General features: G+C 59.3%; 1 protein-coding gene across 2 annotated transcripts in view; it reads left to right on the top strand.

Annotated features, from left to right (window-relative positions):
- LOC122175995 (lysosomal alpha-glucosidase-like) overlaps window positions 1-11,959 on the top strand; it is a 13,456-nt gene extending 1,497 nt beyond the window's left edge. Inside the window, exons 1-20 of one of the 2 annotated variants that reach the window (XM_042864101.1) lie at window positions 2,111-2,217; window positions 3,234-3,780; window positions 3,962-4,107; window positions 5,024-5,189; window positions 5,527-5,623; window positions 6,439-6,558; window positions 6,751-6,869; window positions 6,938-7,069; window positions 7,814-7,924; window positions 8,617-8,730; window positions 9,001-9,085; window positions 9,382-9,499; window positions 9,778-9,911; window positions 10,057-10,208; window positions 10,403-10,551; window positions 10,645-10,786; window positions 10,969-11,067; window positions 11,217-11,381; window positions 11,450-11,596; window positions 11,767-11,959. In XM_042864101.1, the coding sequence (XP_042720035.1) occupies window positions 3,244-3,780; window positions 3,962-4,107; window positions 5,024-5,189; window positions 5,527-5,623; window positions 6,439-6,558; window positions 6,751-6,869; window positions 6,938-7,069; window positions 7,814-7,924; window positions 8,617-8,730; window positions 9,001-9,085; window positions 9,382-9,499; window positions 9,778-9,911; window positions 10,057-10,208; window positions 10,403-10,551; window positions 10,645-10,786; window positions 10,969-11,067; window positions 11,217-11,381; window positions 11,450-11,596; window positions 11,767-11,829 (2,796 nt within the window). In that variant the 5' untranslated portion in view covers window positions 2,111-2,217; window positions 3,234-3,243 and the 3' untranslated portion in view covers window positions 11,830-11,959. Of the gene's footprint in view, window positions 1-2,110; window positions 2,218-3,233; window positions 3,781-3,961; window positions 4,108-5,023; window positions 5,190-5,526; window positions 5,624-6,438; window positions 6,559-6,750; window positions 6,870-6,937; window positions 7,070-7,813; window positions 7,925-8,616; window positions 8,731-9,000; window positions 9,086-9,381; window positions 9,500-9,777; window positions 9,912-10,056; window positions 10,209-10,402; window positions 10,552-10,644; window positions 10,787-10,968; window positions 11,068-11,216; window positions 11,382-11,449; window positions 11,597-11,766 lie in introns of those variants that run through there. The other variant, XM_042864102.1, reaches the window with a different exon arrangement.
- Window positions 11,960-12,402: the final 443 nt, after the last annotated feature.

Raw genomic sequence — 12,402 nt, 5'->3', positions numbered from 1 at the left:
ACAACAACAAGCGCGGGGCGGCCCCCTCCCCCCCCGCCGCGCCGCCGACCAACCAGCGCCCCCGCCGCTTCCGGCATGGCGCGTCACCGCGCGCGTCACCCCCGGCCCGCCCCGCCTCGCTCCGCCCCGGCTGCTCGGTCGCGTCACCGCCGGCCCCGCCCGCGCGGTTCATTCATGGATGGGGAAGGGGAGGGGGTGGTGACGTCACGAAGCCACGCCCCCTCGATCGCCGCCGCGCTGCGTAGCGCCGCGCCCCGCGCTCGGGCGGTCGGACGCGGGACTGCGGGGCGCGGGGTCGGCGCGAGGCGGCCGCGATGCCACCGGGGCGGCTCCTGGCCGGGCCTCCGTTCGCGGTGAGCCTGAGCCGCTCCGCTCCGCACCGGTCCTCTCTGGGGAGCTGCCGTGCCCGCAGCACCGTCCCGATGGCGTTTCGAATCGCCGTAACGTCCAACAGAAAGAAAAATGGCCCAAAGATCAGAGAATCGGAGTGTCGTTAGGGTTGGGAAAGACCTCGAAAGTCACCAAGCCCCACCACAACCCGTCGCCACCGTGGGCACCAAACCCTCGGTGCCGGGCTTTGCAGCACCTCCAGGACCATCGGCCCCACGGCTCCGTGTGCAGCACTGCTATTGCATCACCGCTCCTTCTGAGCAGAAACTTCTAAGAGCCAACCTGACCCTCCCGTATTGCAGTGTGAGGTCAACACAGGTGGCTGAGCAAACCCAACAACCTCCATCGAAACCGGACTCCCACTGCGTTTATGAGCAGGGCTATTTACGGCTGCATTGCGAAGCCAGCGCTGGCTCTTTGCAGTTTGTGCTTTCCAGCCTCAGGGCCAAACCTCCTCAAATAGCCGCAGCTGAGGGCCGCTGTCAGGCTTTGCATAAGGTTTCACCTTTCGCCGCTCCTTTTGCACAACGTGGGGAGCCCCACGTAGGGCACAGCAGGAGAGTGTGGGGCAAAGCAGAGTGTTGGAAACCTCCGGTGCTGGGACAGAGCTAACAAAGTTGGTTAAAGCTTCCAGGCGGCGGCACAGAGCTGCAGTACTGCTGGTCTCACCTCTCCCATGTTTGCAGACTCTGGTTAAAATCTGGCCCTCTGGCTGAGTCCTGCTGGGCTCAGGGTTCAAGGGCAGTTCCGAGCCAGCCCTGTGCTCCATGCTGAGTTCTGGATGTGTTTTGTATCCTCATCTCCCTTTCCAGCTCACAGAGCCGAACAAAGGACAGGAGACCCGTGGCCACCACGTACCCCTGCAGCTACCTACCCTGCTGTGTATTGCGGGTGGTGGGGGGACACAGAGATCCTGGTTGCATCCAGGGCTTCTCCCTCAGCTGGTGGCTGTATCTTACGTGTGGTCTCTCCCTCTGCGGTGACCCGAAGTGGGACATTCTCCCCTGGCTTTGCAAGGATGGGATTGAACATACTGCGTATGGCTTGGGAGGGGGGGTTGTTGAAACTCAGCTTCTGGGTGAATTGGCCATTCACAACAGATCTGGATTTTTGTTTCCATTCCCGGAGAAAGCAGCTTTGCTCCAAAGGTCTGTTGTCCTTTGCTGCTGACCTTTGGACTGCAGTGGCCTTCAACAGCAAACGAGTGGCTCTGATCCCCTGAGAGTGCAAACCTGGCTGGGAGCATGAACACACACCCACTCCTTAGCCAGGAGAGTGTGAGCACACGGCAGAAAGTGCACTTGGTGAAAAATAGAGGGACAAAAGGGGCCTTGCTGTGGGGATGTGGGGAGCTGTGGGGCAGCCCTCGTGCTGTGTGCTCAGAACAGGTCAGGCACCATGGAGCGCTCAGCACAGGCATCTCTTCCACCCTCTGCTTGGGCTGAAACGCTCTGATCCTGAAAAGGGGAGGCTGGAAATGTGAATGTGCAGGCTCTTGAGACCCAATGTGTATACAGGAAAATTGAAAACGAATCATTCATTTCCCATGTTCTCCACCACGGGGCTTTGGAACAGCATTGAGCGTGGACCTATCGATATATACAGACGCTCTAAAAATGTGCAGCAAAGCAAAGCAGACGAGAGAGCAGCTGAGAAGTCAGCTGAGAGGCGCGTTAGCAGGCGCTGCTATTAGAAAGGAGCGGTAGGTGCTGGGCAATTGCTCGGAGTTTTACGGCGAAGCAGGCAGGGCTGCGGTGCTGGGAGCCCCGAGCCCGTGCTGCCCGCACCGCCGCCTGCAGCCACAGTATCAAGAGGACACACGTGGATGTAAGCGCCTGGGTTGTGCCCACCGTGCTGGGCTGGGGGCCCCGCATCCGCCCTTGCACTTTTTGGCAGGGCTGGCTCTGCGCCCTCTGCCCAAAAGGCCATTGCTGCGTCGCCGTGGCCTGGCGTGAGCGCGCGTGGCCGGGCAGGTGGCGTGCCGAGCAGGTTGGGATCGATGTGCAGAGGCGGTCGGGTGTGCATGCAGGGGGTGAGGGCACCCGCTGCGTCCCGTTCCCACCAGCAGCCCCACGGCACGGGATGGGTGCCGAGCGGGGTGCTGAGCGGGGCGGGCCATTTTGGTGCAGGGCCAGGGGAGGGCCGACGGGGATAAAATCCGCTCTGCAGCGAGGGGCACCGCGCTGAGCTTGTGCAGATTAGGGGAGCGAGGTCTGGGCTGGAGGTGGGCAGGAGAAAGTTGCGTCCTTGTTTATAGCTCTGGGACTGCGCCCTGCAGGCAGCAGGAGCGGGGGCTCTGCTTCGCTTGCAGTCTGGAAGACGTTTGCCTGAGAAGTTTCTAAAATCGTATGTTATCAGTGGGAGGCAAACACTGACGGCATATTCCCTGCTGTCCTCCCTAGGCTGAAAGGTCTGACTCAGGGCTTTGGGCATGAGCAGAGGATGCTCAGAACAGAGGATGCTCCACACCTCACGCTCCCAGCACTGCGACTGCCCCAGTGGGTGGTTGGGGACTCGCTTTTGCTTGCCAATCTTCTGGAAATGCCACAACACATACATTCAGACCTGGGCAAAACTCTTTGCAGGAACAGTGCCACCACCCCAGACCCAGAGCGTGTGGAGTTTGGTCTGGTGGTCCTTGGGGCTGCAGCAGAGCCTCATGGCTGCCTCTGTGCTGTAGTGGGGCTGGGCATGGGCAGCTCCAGACAAAGCCATCAGTGCCATAAGTTTGCAGAGCACATCTCAACCAATGCAGAAAGCTCTGCATCAGGCTCAGGGAAGCCTTGCATGAACTTCCTCTGGCCATTTCCCATGCACTCTTCATCTCTCTCCCCTCGCTGCAGCCCCAGGACAATGAGGTCATATCAGAAGTTGAGGACATCGGTGCCACAGCTGGTATTGAGCCAGGAGGAGGAGGAGGAGGAGAATTCAACCACCCCGACAGCTGCTGGCCGCAGCAAGCTGGCCCCATGGTGGGTGGGCAGCGGGCTGCTGATCACCGCCGTGCTGCTGAGCACCATCACCGTCTGGGTGCTGCGACAAGTATCCAGGGGCTGGCATGGCCCTGCACCACCTTCCCAATGCCACCTGGTCCCTGAGAGCCACCGCTATGACTGCTACCCCGAGAGGAGCGTGGTGGTGACCCAGGAGCTGTGCGAGAGCCGGGGGTGCTGCTTCATCGAGACCCTCCCTGCAGTGGGGGGCAAACGTGGGGTGCCCTGGTGCTTCTATCCACCCAACTTCCCCAGCTACGTGGTGCAGAGCCTCAACCAGACGGCGCTGGGTATGACGGGGCTGCTGGTGCGCAGGGAGAAGGCCTATTACCCCAAGGACATCCAGGTTCTGAGGATGGATGTGGAGTTCCAGACGAACACACGGCTGCGCATCAAGGTGAGCGTGCCTCCAGCTCTCTTCCAGGGCTCTGCACTCTGTACCACGTCTGTAGATGTTGTCCCCTGCTCAGAGAGAGGCTGGCAGCTGCTTTGCTCCTGGCATGAACACGTGTCCTCAGTGAGCATCTCCAGCCCTCCTGTTTTGCTGGTGTTCATAGTGTCCTTTTTCCCTGTTGCAGATAACCGATGCAGCCAAGCCCCGGTATGAGGTGCCCCTGGAAGTTCCCCGAGTGATGAAGAGAGCAGAAAACCCCATCTACAGCCTGGAATTCTCCCAGGATCCCTTTGGGGTGCTGCTGCGGCGCCAAGGGACAGGGACAGTGCTGTAAGAGCCCACCTTCTCTATGTGTCCTTCCCTCAGTGGGATTCAGCGTGCCTCCCTGAGGGCTTTCCTTAGGGAAAAACACACCTACACATCTCAATCCATCAGTTATCATTGCTTTCATCCTTGCTGCAAACTCTGGTGCTCACATGGGGACACAGCAGCACGTGGCTTTCTGGCCATGCAGGACTGGGTGGGATCAGCACCTACTCCCAAACCAGCACAATACCCCAAATCTCCACCGGTGTCATGGAGCTGCTCCAAACTGTATCTTGAGTGAGGCACAGCCCTGGGATGCAGGACCCCAGCGTATCACCAGGGATGGACCTGGAGGCTTGGGGAAAGGACCAGCAAAGGGCCGCAGCTCTGCCTGCTTGGCCTTGCTTTTGGGGTTCTCCAGAGAGCTGTCTATGGTGTGGGAACTCCCCAGCAAGCGCTGGGTTCAGGCTTTTGGGGAAAAAAATACCAGTGGATTCGCTGTGCTGCTTCAGTCTTCTCCATGGCTTTGCCTGAGCTGAGCCACAGCGAGCTGCAGTGCTCAGCATAGGGCAGGGTGTCCCAGCACTCCCCCAGATCCTGTCCTGTCCTCCTCCCTCCCATTTTGGGCCCTGTGGTCTGTCTTTTCCTCAGGAGCTGCTTATCAGCAAGGGCAGACAGAGAACTCCCTGGCTGCATCGCCTCGGTGGTTAATTATAACCGGAGTGGAAACTGCCGGTGTCAAATGAATGGCTGTGTGGGGTTGGGCTGGCTGGGGTCAGGATGTGCCACCACCCAGACCCCAGTCTGCCCTAACAGGACTGGAAATGGGATGGGATGCACTGCTTTGCTGACATCGAGATGCTTCTAGAGGGAAGGGCACGTCACTGTGAGGGGATTACCATCCCCTGGTGACCTTCTCTCCCGCTGTGTCACCCGGCAGGCTCAACACCACCGTGGCTCCCCTGATCTTCGCTGATCAGTTCCTGCAGATCTCCACCACGCTGCCCTCCAGGTTCCTGTATGGGTTGGGGGAGCACCGCAGCACGCTGCTGCACAGCCTCGACTGGAACACCCTCACCCTCTGGGCCCGTGATGTGGCCCCCACGGTACCCCTGGGGCAGGGAGTGATCATGGGGAGGATTTCAGTGCAATTGCAAAACGTGTGTCCTGATGGCCCTGAGCGCTTTCTGGTCCATGCAGCAGGTTGTGGTGCGGCTGCCCTGGGCACAGCTTAGCAGTGTCCAAGGAAGAAGCAGCTCCTGTGGCTTCCAGCTCCAAAACTGTCCTCACAACCCTGCCATGCCCTCCATGGGGTGATGGATGCTAGGCTGGGTGGTGGCCACTGATGTGACTTGGGAACATTGGTTAGCCTGAGTCTCATGGCTCTGAGCTGAGCTGCTCTACCCGGGAGCTGCTTTCTCACCAGGCAACCCCTGCTTGCAGGAATCCTTCAATCTGTACGGCGCTCACCCCTTCTACCTGCTGATGGAGGAGGGCGGCGATGCCCACGGGGTTTTCCTCCTCAACAGCAATGCCATGGGTAGGTGTGTGGCGTTGGTTCGGGATCTTGGGGCAAGAGGAAGCCATAAAAGGGAAAAGATGTGGTCCGATGGCTCCGTTATTGAGCTGAGCCATCTGTTTCCTGGCTGAAGCGAGGCTCTTTAGCAACTGCTGAGCAGTTTAACCGCACGCCCAGCTGCTGAATTGCTGTTGGAAAAGCGAGTCTTTCCCATGCAGCTCTGTGCCCATTCCCCATCTGCCCAAAGCAGCCTTGCCCTGAGGCTGTCAGGGTGTGCGATTCCTGCCCAGACGGGGATGCTGCCTGTGCTGTCCCCAGCTGTCCCCAGCTGTGCCACCTGTGCCCTGCAGCACCTTCCTGCTAGTAGCCCCACGGGGTCCTGCTTTGCCAGGATGGCACTGGCGGTCACCCGTCCCCCCTCCAGTAGCCATCTGGGACCGTGCTGCTCAGAGCAGGGCTCCAGCTGTGCTCAGCTTCAATGCAGCTCTGCTTCCCAGTGTGAGCGTGGAGCAGAGCACGGGGAAATGCATCACCCAGCTGAGGTCTGAGGGCTCAGCCATGTGAAAAACCCAAGATCACCCTGCCTCCTGTGCACTGGAGGAAGGCATGCATTTGGTTTTTAAGTGAGGGCCAACAGAGGGCACAGCTTTCAACTTAAAGAGCCTGTTCATAGAGAGCTTTCTCCATGTATGAACCAGTGATCTGCCCAGCCTGTGATGGTGTAAGCCCTGGACAGCCACAGGGATTTCTCCTTTCCTGCACCGTGGTGGTGCTGCCCTGCCCCATGCTGGGATGCTCCCCAGGTCTCATTGTGCTTTTCTCCCCACTGTGCAAAGAGGTGGCCTTGCAGCCTGCCCCGGGCCTGACCTGGAGGACCATTGGAGGTGTGCTGGACTTCTACATCTTCCTGGGGCCTGACCCCAACATGGTCATCCAGCAGTACCAGGAGGTGATAGGTAAGCACACACACCATTAAGTGCTCTTCCCTTTGTCTCCGTGCCTGCATCACCCCACCCCATCCCCATCCCCATCCCTCCAGGAACACCACGTGGTCACCCCATACTCCATCTCCCCTTTTCCCTTCCTCTTCCACCCCCTTCCTCTCCCGTCCCTTTGCCATGCTGACACTGCTTGTGGACACACTGCAGGTTTCCCAGCCATGCCGCCGCTCTGGGCGCTTGGCTTCCACCTCTGCCGCTGGGGCTACGGCTCCAGCAATGAGACCTGGCAGACTGCAAGGGCCATGAGGAACTACCAGATCCCACAGGTACCCCGAGGAAGGAGGGAGGGATGGGGGCTGTGTGCTGCTGCCTGCTCTGAGCCCATTCCCCGCAGGATGCTCAATGGAACGACATTGATTACATGGATGGGTACCGGGACTTCACCTTCGATCCCCAGAAATTTGCCTCTCTCCCCTCACTGGTAGAAGATCTCCACAAGCATGGGCAGCACTACGTGATGATCTTGGTACTTGCCTCACTCATGCTCAGGGCTGTCACTCTCCGGAGCTGGGCTTGGTGGATGCAAGGCAGGGACTGAGGGCAGCTCATGGCCCCCTCCGGTGCCTGGGTGGTGTTAGCCAGCTCCAGGACTGGGGATTTTTGTCAGCATGCAATCTGCCTTTGGAAATCCCCTGTAAGGGCAGGGAGTGCTGAGATACGGGCCAGGTTATTGCACTACGCTCCCATCTGCTGAGGGAGCACAGGGAGGCGGGCTCCTCGTCCTCATGCACAGAGGGAGTCTGGGTTCAACTCGTGGGTGCTCGACACAGGAATCCCCGCTTCCCCACCAGTGCTGAGCTCTCATGACCCTGCGGTGCTGTCCCACTGTCAGGAAATGGGATGTGGTTCTGCTCATTGTGGGCAGCAAGGCCTGGGGTACAAACGGACCCTGGGAGGGGATGTTGGGTTGCCCCGGGCAGATTGAAGTCCCCTCTGTAGCCCAAGCTGTGTCCTGATGCTTGTTGCGTAAGTTCATGATTTCTTATATTTATCCCCCCCCACCCCAAAACCCCATAACGGGTCCTCGGGACTTGCAGAAGTGACATCTTAGAAAACGAGCCTGGAAGTGTTGAAGCAAGTTTCTGTTCCTCTTGGTTGAAACAGTCGCCATGCGTGGGCTTTGGCTGACCCTGCCTTGACTGTGCTCCCTGAATCACACTGGCATTGCAGGGGAAGGGGCCGAGAGATACTGACTCTGCTCCATCCCCAGGACCCCGGCATCAGCAGCACCAGCCCACGTGGTTCCTACTGGCCTTTCGATGAAGGCTTGAGACGGGGTTTGTTCCTAAACACCACCCAGGGGCAGCCACTGATTGGGCAGGTGAGGAGCTGGGGGAAATCCTGGGGGCTTTGCAGGAGTCGGGCTGGGATTTCTTCCCTCCTGCTGGAGGAGAAGGCAGGTGGCTGATTGCCAGGGCCCGGTCCTGCTCTCAGTTTTCCACATTTCGCCTTGTGGCATCTCCACCCGCCTCCAGAGCCAGCTCCTGTCTCGCAGAGGCACCCGGGCAAGTCATATGAGTGCATAGGGGTTGGTGGTTCTGCCTGAGGCCGATCATCTGATCCTCTCCCTTCCTGTTTTTGAGGTGGGAAGAGGTTGCCTGTGATGCTCAAGTGCCTCCAATCTGCTCCAGACCCGCAGTCAGTTTATTACCCATTCACAGCCATTTGCTCCTCCTGGCTCTCCCTCTCCTGCTGAAACTTTTAACAGTCTAATGACCCAGCTCTGTAATTCCAACACTATAATTCCTGGAGTGTGGTGAAACGCAGAGAAATCACAGCTCTTCCCCATCACTGGCACATGCAGACAGACTCTGCTCTCCAACTCACCCTGAGATGCTCAGGGGGGATGCTGCACACACAGCATCCAGCCCTTGAAGCAGTCAGCCTGGATTTTACCATTGCCTTTATTGCCTGTTTTAGCCCTGGGTCCTTCAGCACGCTCAAAGCCTCAGGGTATCTCCTTCCCCTTAGCGTTCTGCCCTGCTGAACCACTGCTCTGTGGCTTCCCTGCAGGTCTGGCCAGGCTACACTGCCTTCCCCGACTTCTCCAACACAGACACACACCAGTGGTGGCTGGAGAACCTGCAGCGCTTCCACACCCATGTGCCCTTCGATGGCCTCTGGATCGTAAGTGCTCCCCGTTGGCTGGTGCCATCTCCTTGCTCCTGGAGCAACAGCCATTGCCCGAGTACTGCTTTTCTGGCTTCATCACGTTTTGGCAGGACAGCACTCTGCATATGTGACCATCTGTGTGTGCTGGGCAAAGGGGCTCAATGGTTGCGGTGGTGTGGGAGGAAGCCTGGAGCCTGTGGGTTCCAGCACACTCCTCATGTGCCACCCTTAGACATCACTGATCCCTAACAGCTCCCCCTTCACACTGCTCTGTGGTTTTCACAGGACATGAACGAGCCATCCAACTTCATGGATGGGTCTGAAGAGGGCTGCCCGCCCGGAGAGCTCGACAGCCCCCCGTACACGCCGGGTAAGGAGGGCGGTGAGATGCAGGCTGTGCTGGTAGGTACCACGTGCTCTCATGATGCTGAAAACTGAGTGCTGTGGAGGAAAATCATTCTTCCAATACATCACATCTCTGTTCTGCTCCCTGACCGTGCCCATCCCTGCTTTCACGTACTGATCTCCATACCCGAGCATTGAACGCTTGTGGCTGTGCTGGGGCGCGGGATGGGAGTTGCTGTGGGAGCTCCCTTTGCAGCATGGGTGGCTCTGTGCCCCTCACCCTCTCCACCGAATGCCAATGGTGGCTGTCCCTACCGGCAGCTGTGCTGGGCAATTCCCTGTCCGCCAAGACGGTGTGTGCCTCAGCGAAGCAGAACGCCTCGGTGCACTACAACCTGCACAACCTCTACGGGCTGAAGGAAGCCGAAGCGACGGCGAGGTACCTGAGCACCCTGGGGATAGGATGGGTGAAAGTGTGCTGCTCAGGGATGTCAGTGTAGGAAAAGAAGTGGGGTTTGAGTGGCTGAGCCAAAGGGAGATGCTGTGGCTGCTCACAGCCTTGCCCAGAGGAACGAGGAGAGGAGGGAGGATAAAGCTGGTCCTGTTCCAAGCCCAGGGACTATGCTACTCACACTCCCAGAGCTGTCTGTAAGGGGTGAGGAGGCTCCTCAGGGCAGCTCTCACCTCCTGCTCCTCGGTCTCCCCATTGCCTTGCAGCGCCCTGATCCAGATCCGAGGAAAGCGTCCCCTTGTTATCTCCCGCTCCACCTTCCCCAGCCAGGGCCGGTACTCGGGACACTGGCTGGGTGACAACCGGAGCCAATGGAAGGACATGTATTACTCCATCCCAGGTGGGTGGTACGGTCTCACAGCTCTGCCCTTCCCCAGAAAGCACCCCAGCCCTGCTGGGATTTCCTTTCATCCTGCATTTGGGAGGTGATGGAGACCGCAAAACTCCCCGTACTCTGCTGAGCATCTCTGCCCACCCGTCTGCAGGGATGCTGAGCTTCAGCCTGTTTGGGATCCCTCTGGTGGGGGCCGACATCTGCGGCTTCTCTGGCAGCACCTCGGAGGAGCTGTGCACCCGCTGGATGCAGCTTGGGGCCTTCTACCCCTTCTCCCGCAACCACAACACCCAGAACGAGAAGGTCTTGGGCAGGATGGGGGATATGGGATGCAGGATGTGGGATTTGGGATGTTGGATGCAGTATGCTGGATTTAGAATATGAGATGTGGGATGTAGAAGGTAGAATGCAGGGGGATGCAGGCACATTCGCCCCATGGGGATGGAGATTTGGGTGAGGATGGGGCATTTGCTGACTCACATTTGTGTATCCTCCAGGCCCAGGACCCCACAGCTTTCAGCCCCTCAGCAAGGACAGCCATGAAGGACGTGCTGCTCACCCGCTACTCCCTCCTGCCCTTCCTCTACACGCTTTTCCACCGTGCCCACCTGCAGGGGGAAACCGTCGCCCGACCTTTGTTCTTTGAGTAAGAGCACCCTGATGGGAGCTGGTGAGATGCTGGCTGTGGTTTGGTGGTGAAGGAGTAACTGATGGCAGCTTTGTCTCCATCCCACCGCAGGTTCCCCTGGGATGTGGCCACATATGGCTTGGACAGGCAGTTCCTGTGGGGCCAGAGCTTGCTGGTGACCCCGGTGCTGGAACCTGGAGCAGACTCGGTGTTGGGCTATTTCCCCCAAGGCGTGTGGTACGACTTCTACACGGTGAGGAGCACCATGGCACTCACACTCAGGTTTTGGATGATTTGGGCGAGGCTCTCAGGGGATGCCGAAGCGTTGGATCATCATCTGCTGTGGGGCTTGCTACCTGAGGAGATGCTCCCTGGCCCCTTGCCTGAGTCCATCACTATGTCCCTGACCCCTCTTTGTCCTTTGCTCCCTTCCAGGGCTCCTCTGTGAACAGCAGTGGGGAGATGTTGAAGCTGTCAGCCCCCCTGGATCACCTCAACCTCCATCTCCGGGAGGGTTCCATCCTGCCCACACAGGTGAGCTCCCTGCTGCCACCTCCCTGGGCTGGGGACGGTCCCAGAGGAGTCCCCTGCTCCACGATGTGTCCTTCCTCAGTCCTCAGCATGTCATAGCCTTCCCTGCCCCGTACCGGGCACACAGCCTCACAGCTTCCTTTGAAATCCAGAAACCCGGGACCACCAGCAAGGCCACCCGAGGGAACCCGCTGCTTCTCATTGTGGCCCTGTCCCCACGTGCCACTGCCTGGGGGGACCTCTTCTGGGATGACGGCGAGAGCCTGGACACCTTCGAGCAGGGCAACTACTCCTACCTGGTCTTCAATGCCACAGAGGTGGGACATGGTACGGAGGGCAGGGGGGTGTCCAGGACACCTCGTGCTCACACCATCCCCTCCTGCAGAACATCTTCACCTCCAACGTCCTCCATGCCAGCACCGAGGCCAACTATGTCACCGTTGATACAGTGAGATTCTATGGAGTGCAGGAGCCGCCCAGCAAGGTCCTCCTAGATGGGCAGGAGAAGCCCTTCTTCTACCTGGACAACCAGGTATGGCTTTGTGTTGGCATGCTGTGTCCTGGGGGTGCCCATGCCTCCTCTCCCAGCCCTCATGGGAGGGGTAGGAGGGCGAAGAAGGTGTTCTTGTGCCGTATGGAGGGTTGAGGTCATTGCATAAGGGCTGGAGGAGCTCAGCCATGCTGTCCCCTCATGTCCTGCAGGTCCTCACCGTCAGCGGCCTCGGGCTCAGGCTCAGCCAGGGCTTTACCCTGCAGTGGCTGTGAGCTGGGGGGCACGGGGCTGCCTTGCTATGACCTACTGTGCACGTTCCTGCTCCAGCCCTCGGAGCCAGGATGGTAACACAGGGGCTGTCATCTGTCATCACCCGCTGCTGCAGATGGGGGGCAGGGGATGTGGGGATGGGGTGGGGCACCATCTGTGTCATCAGTGTGAGGTCAGGGCTGTGCGCCCATGGCCCCATCTGCAATTAAAGGCACGCAGAGAGCTTGGTGTCTGGTTGTCCTTCTGTCCTCACACATCCCACAGTTCTCCCCCATGCTCCCCGATCCCTTACGTTCCCCAGTTCACCCTTATGTCCCACAATTCCCCTTTATTCTCCACCGTGTCCCCCTGTTCCGCAAACCCTCCAATTCCCCCTCCGTCTCCAAATTCCCCCTCCATCCCCGATCCCCCATGACCTCAGAACTGCAGTTCCACTCCAGCCCGCGGGGCGGCGCCTCACACCGTGCCCTAACGGGACCTCCGCGACCTCCCACCACCAGGCGGCGCGATCTCTGCTTACCCATGGCGGGGCGGGAGGGGCCGCTCGCCGACACCGCCCCGGCAGTGGGAGCGCA

The sequence above is a fragment of the Lagopus leucura genome, unplaced genomic scaffold (genome assembly GCF_019238085.1).
Source record: "Lagopus leucura isolate 7727_CA_CO unplaced genomic scaffold, USGS_WTPT01 Super-Scaffold_760, whole genome shotgun sequence".
NCBI lineage: Eukaryota > Metazoa > Chordata > Aves > Galliformes > Phasianidae > Lagopus > Lagopus leucura.
Note: the sequence above shows the minus strand (reverse complement) of the source record. Positions and strands in the feature narration are given on the sequence as shown.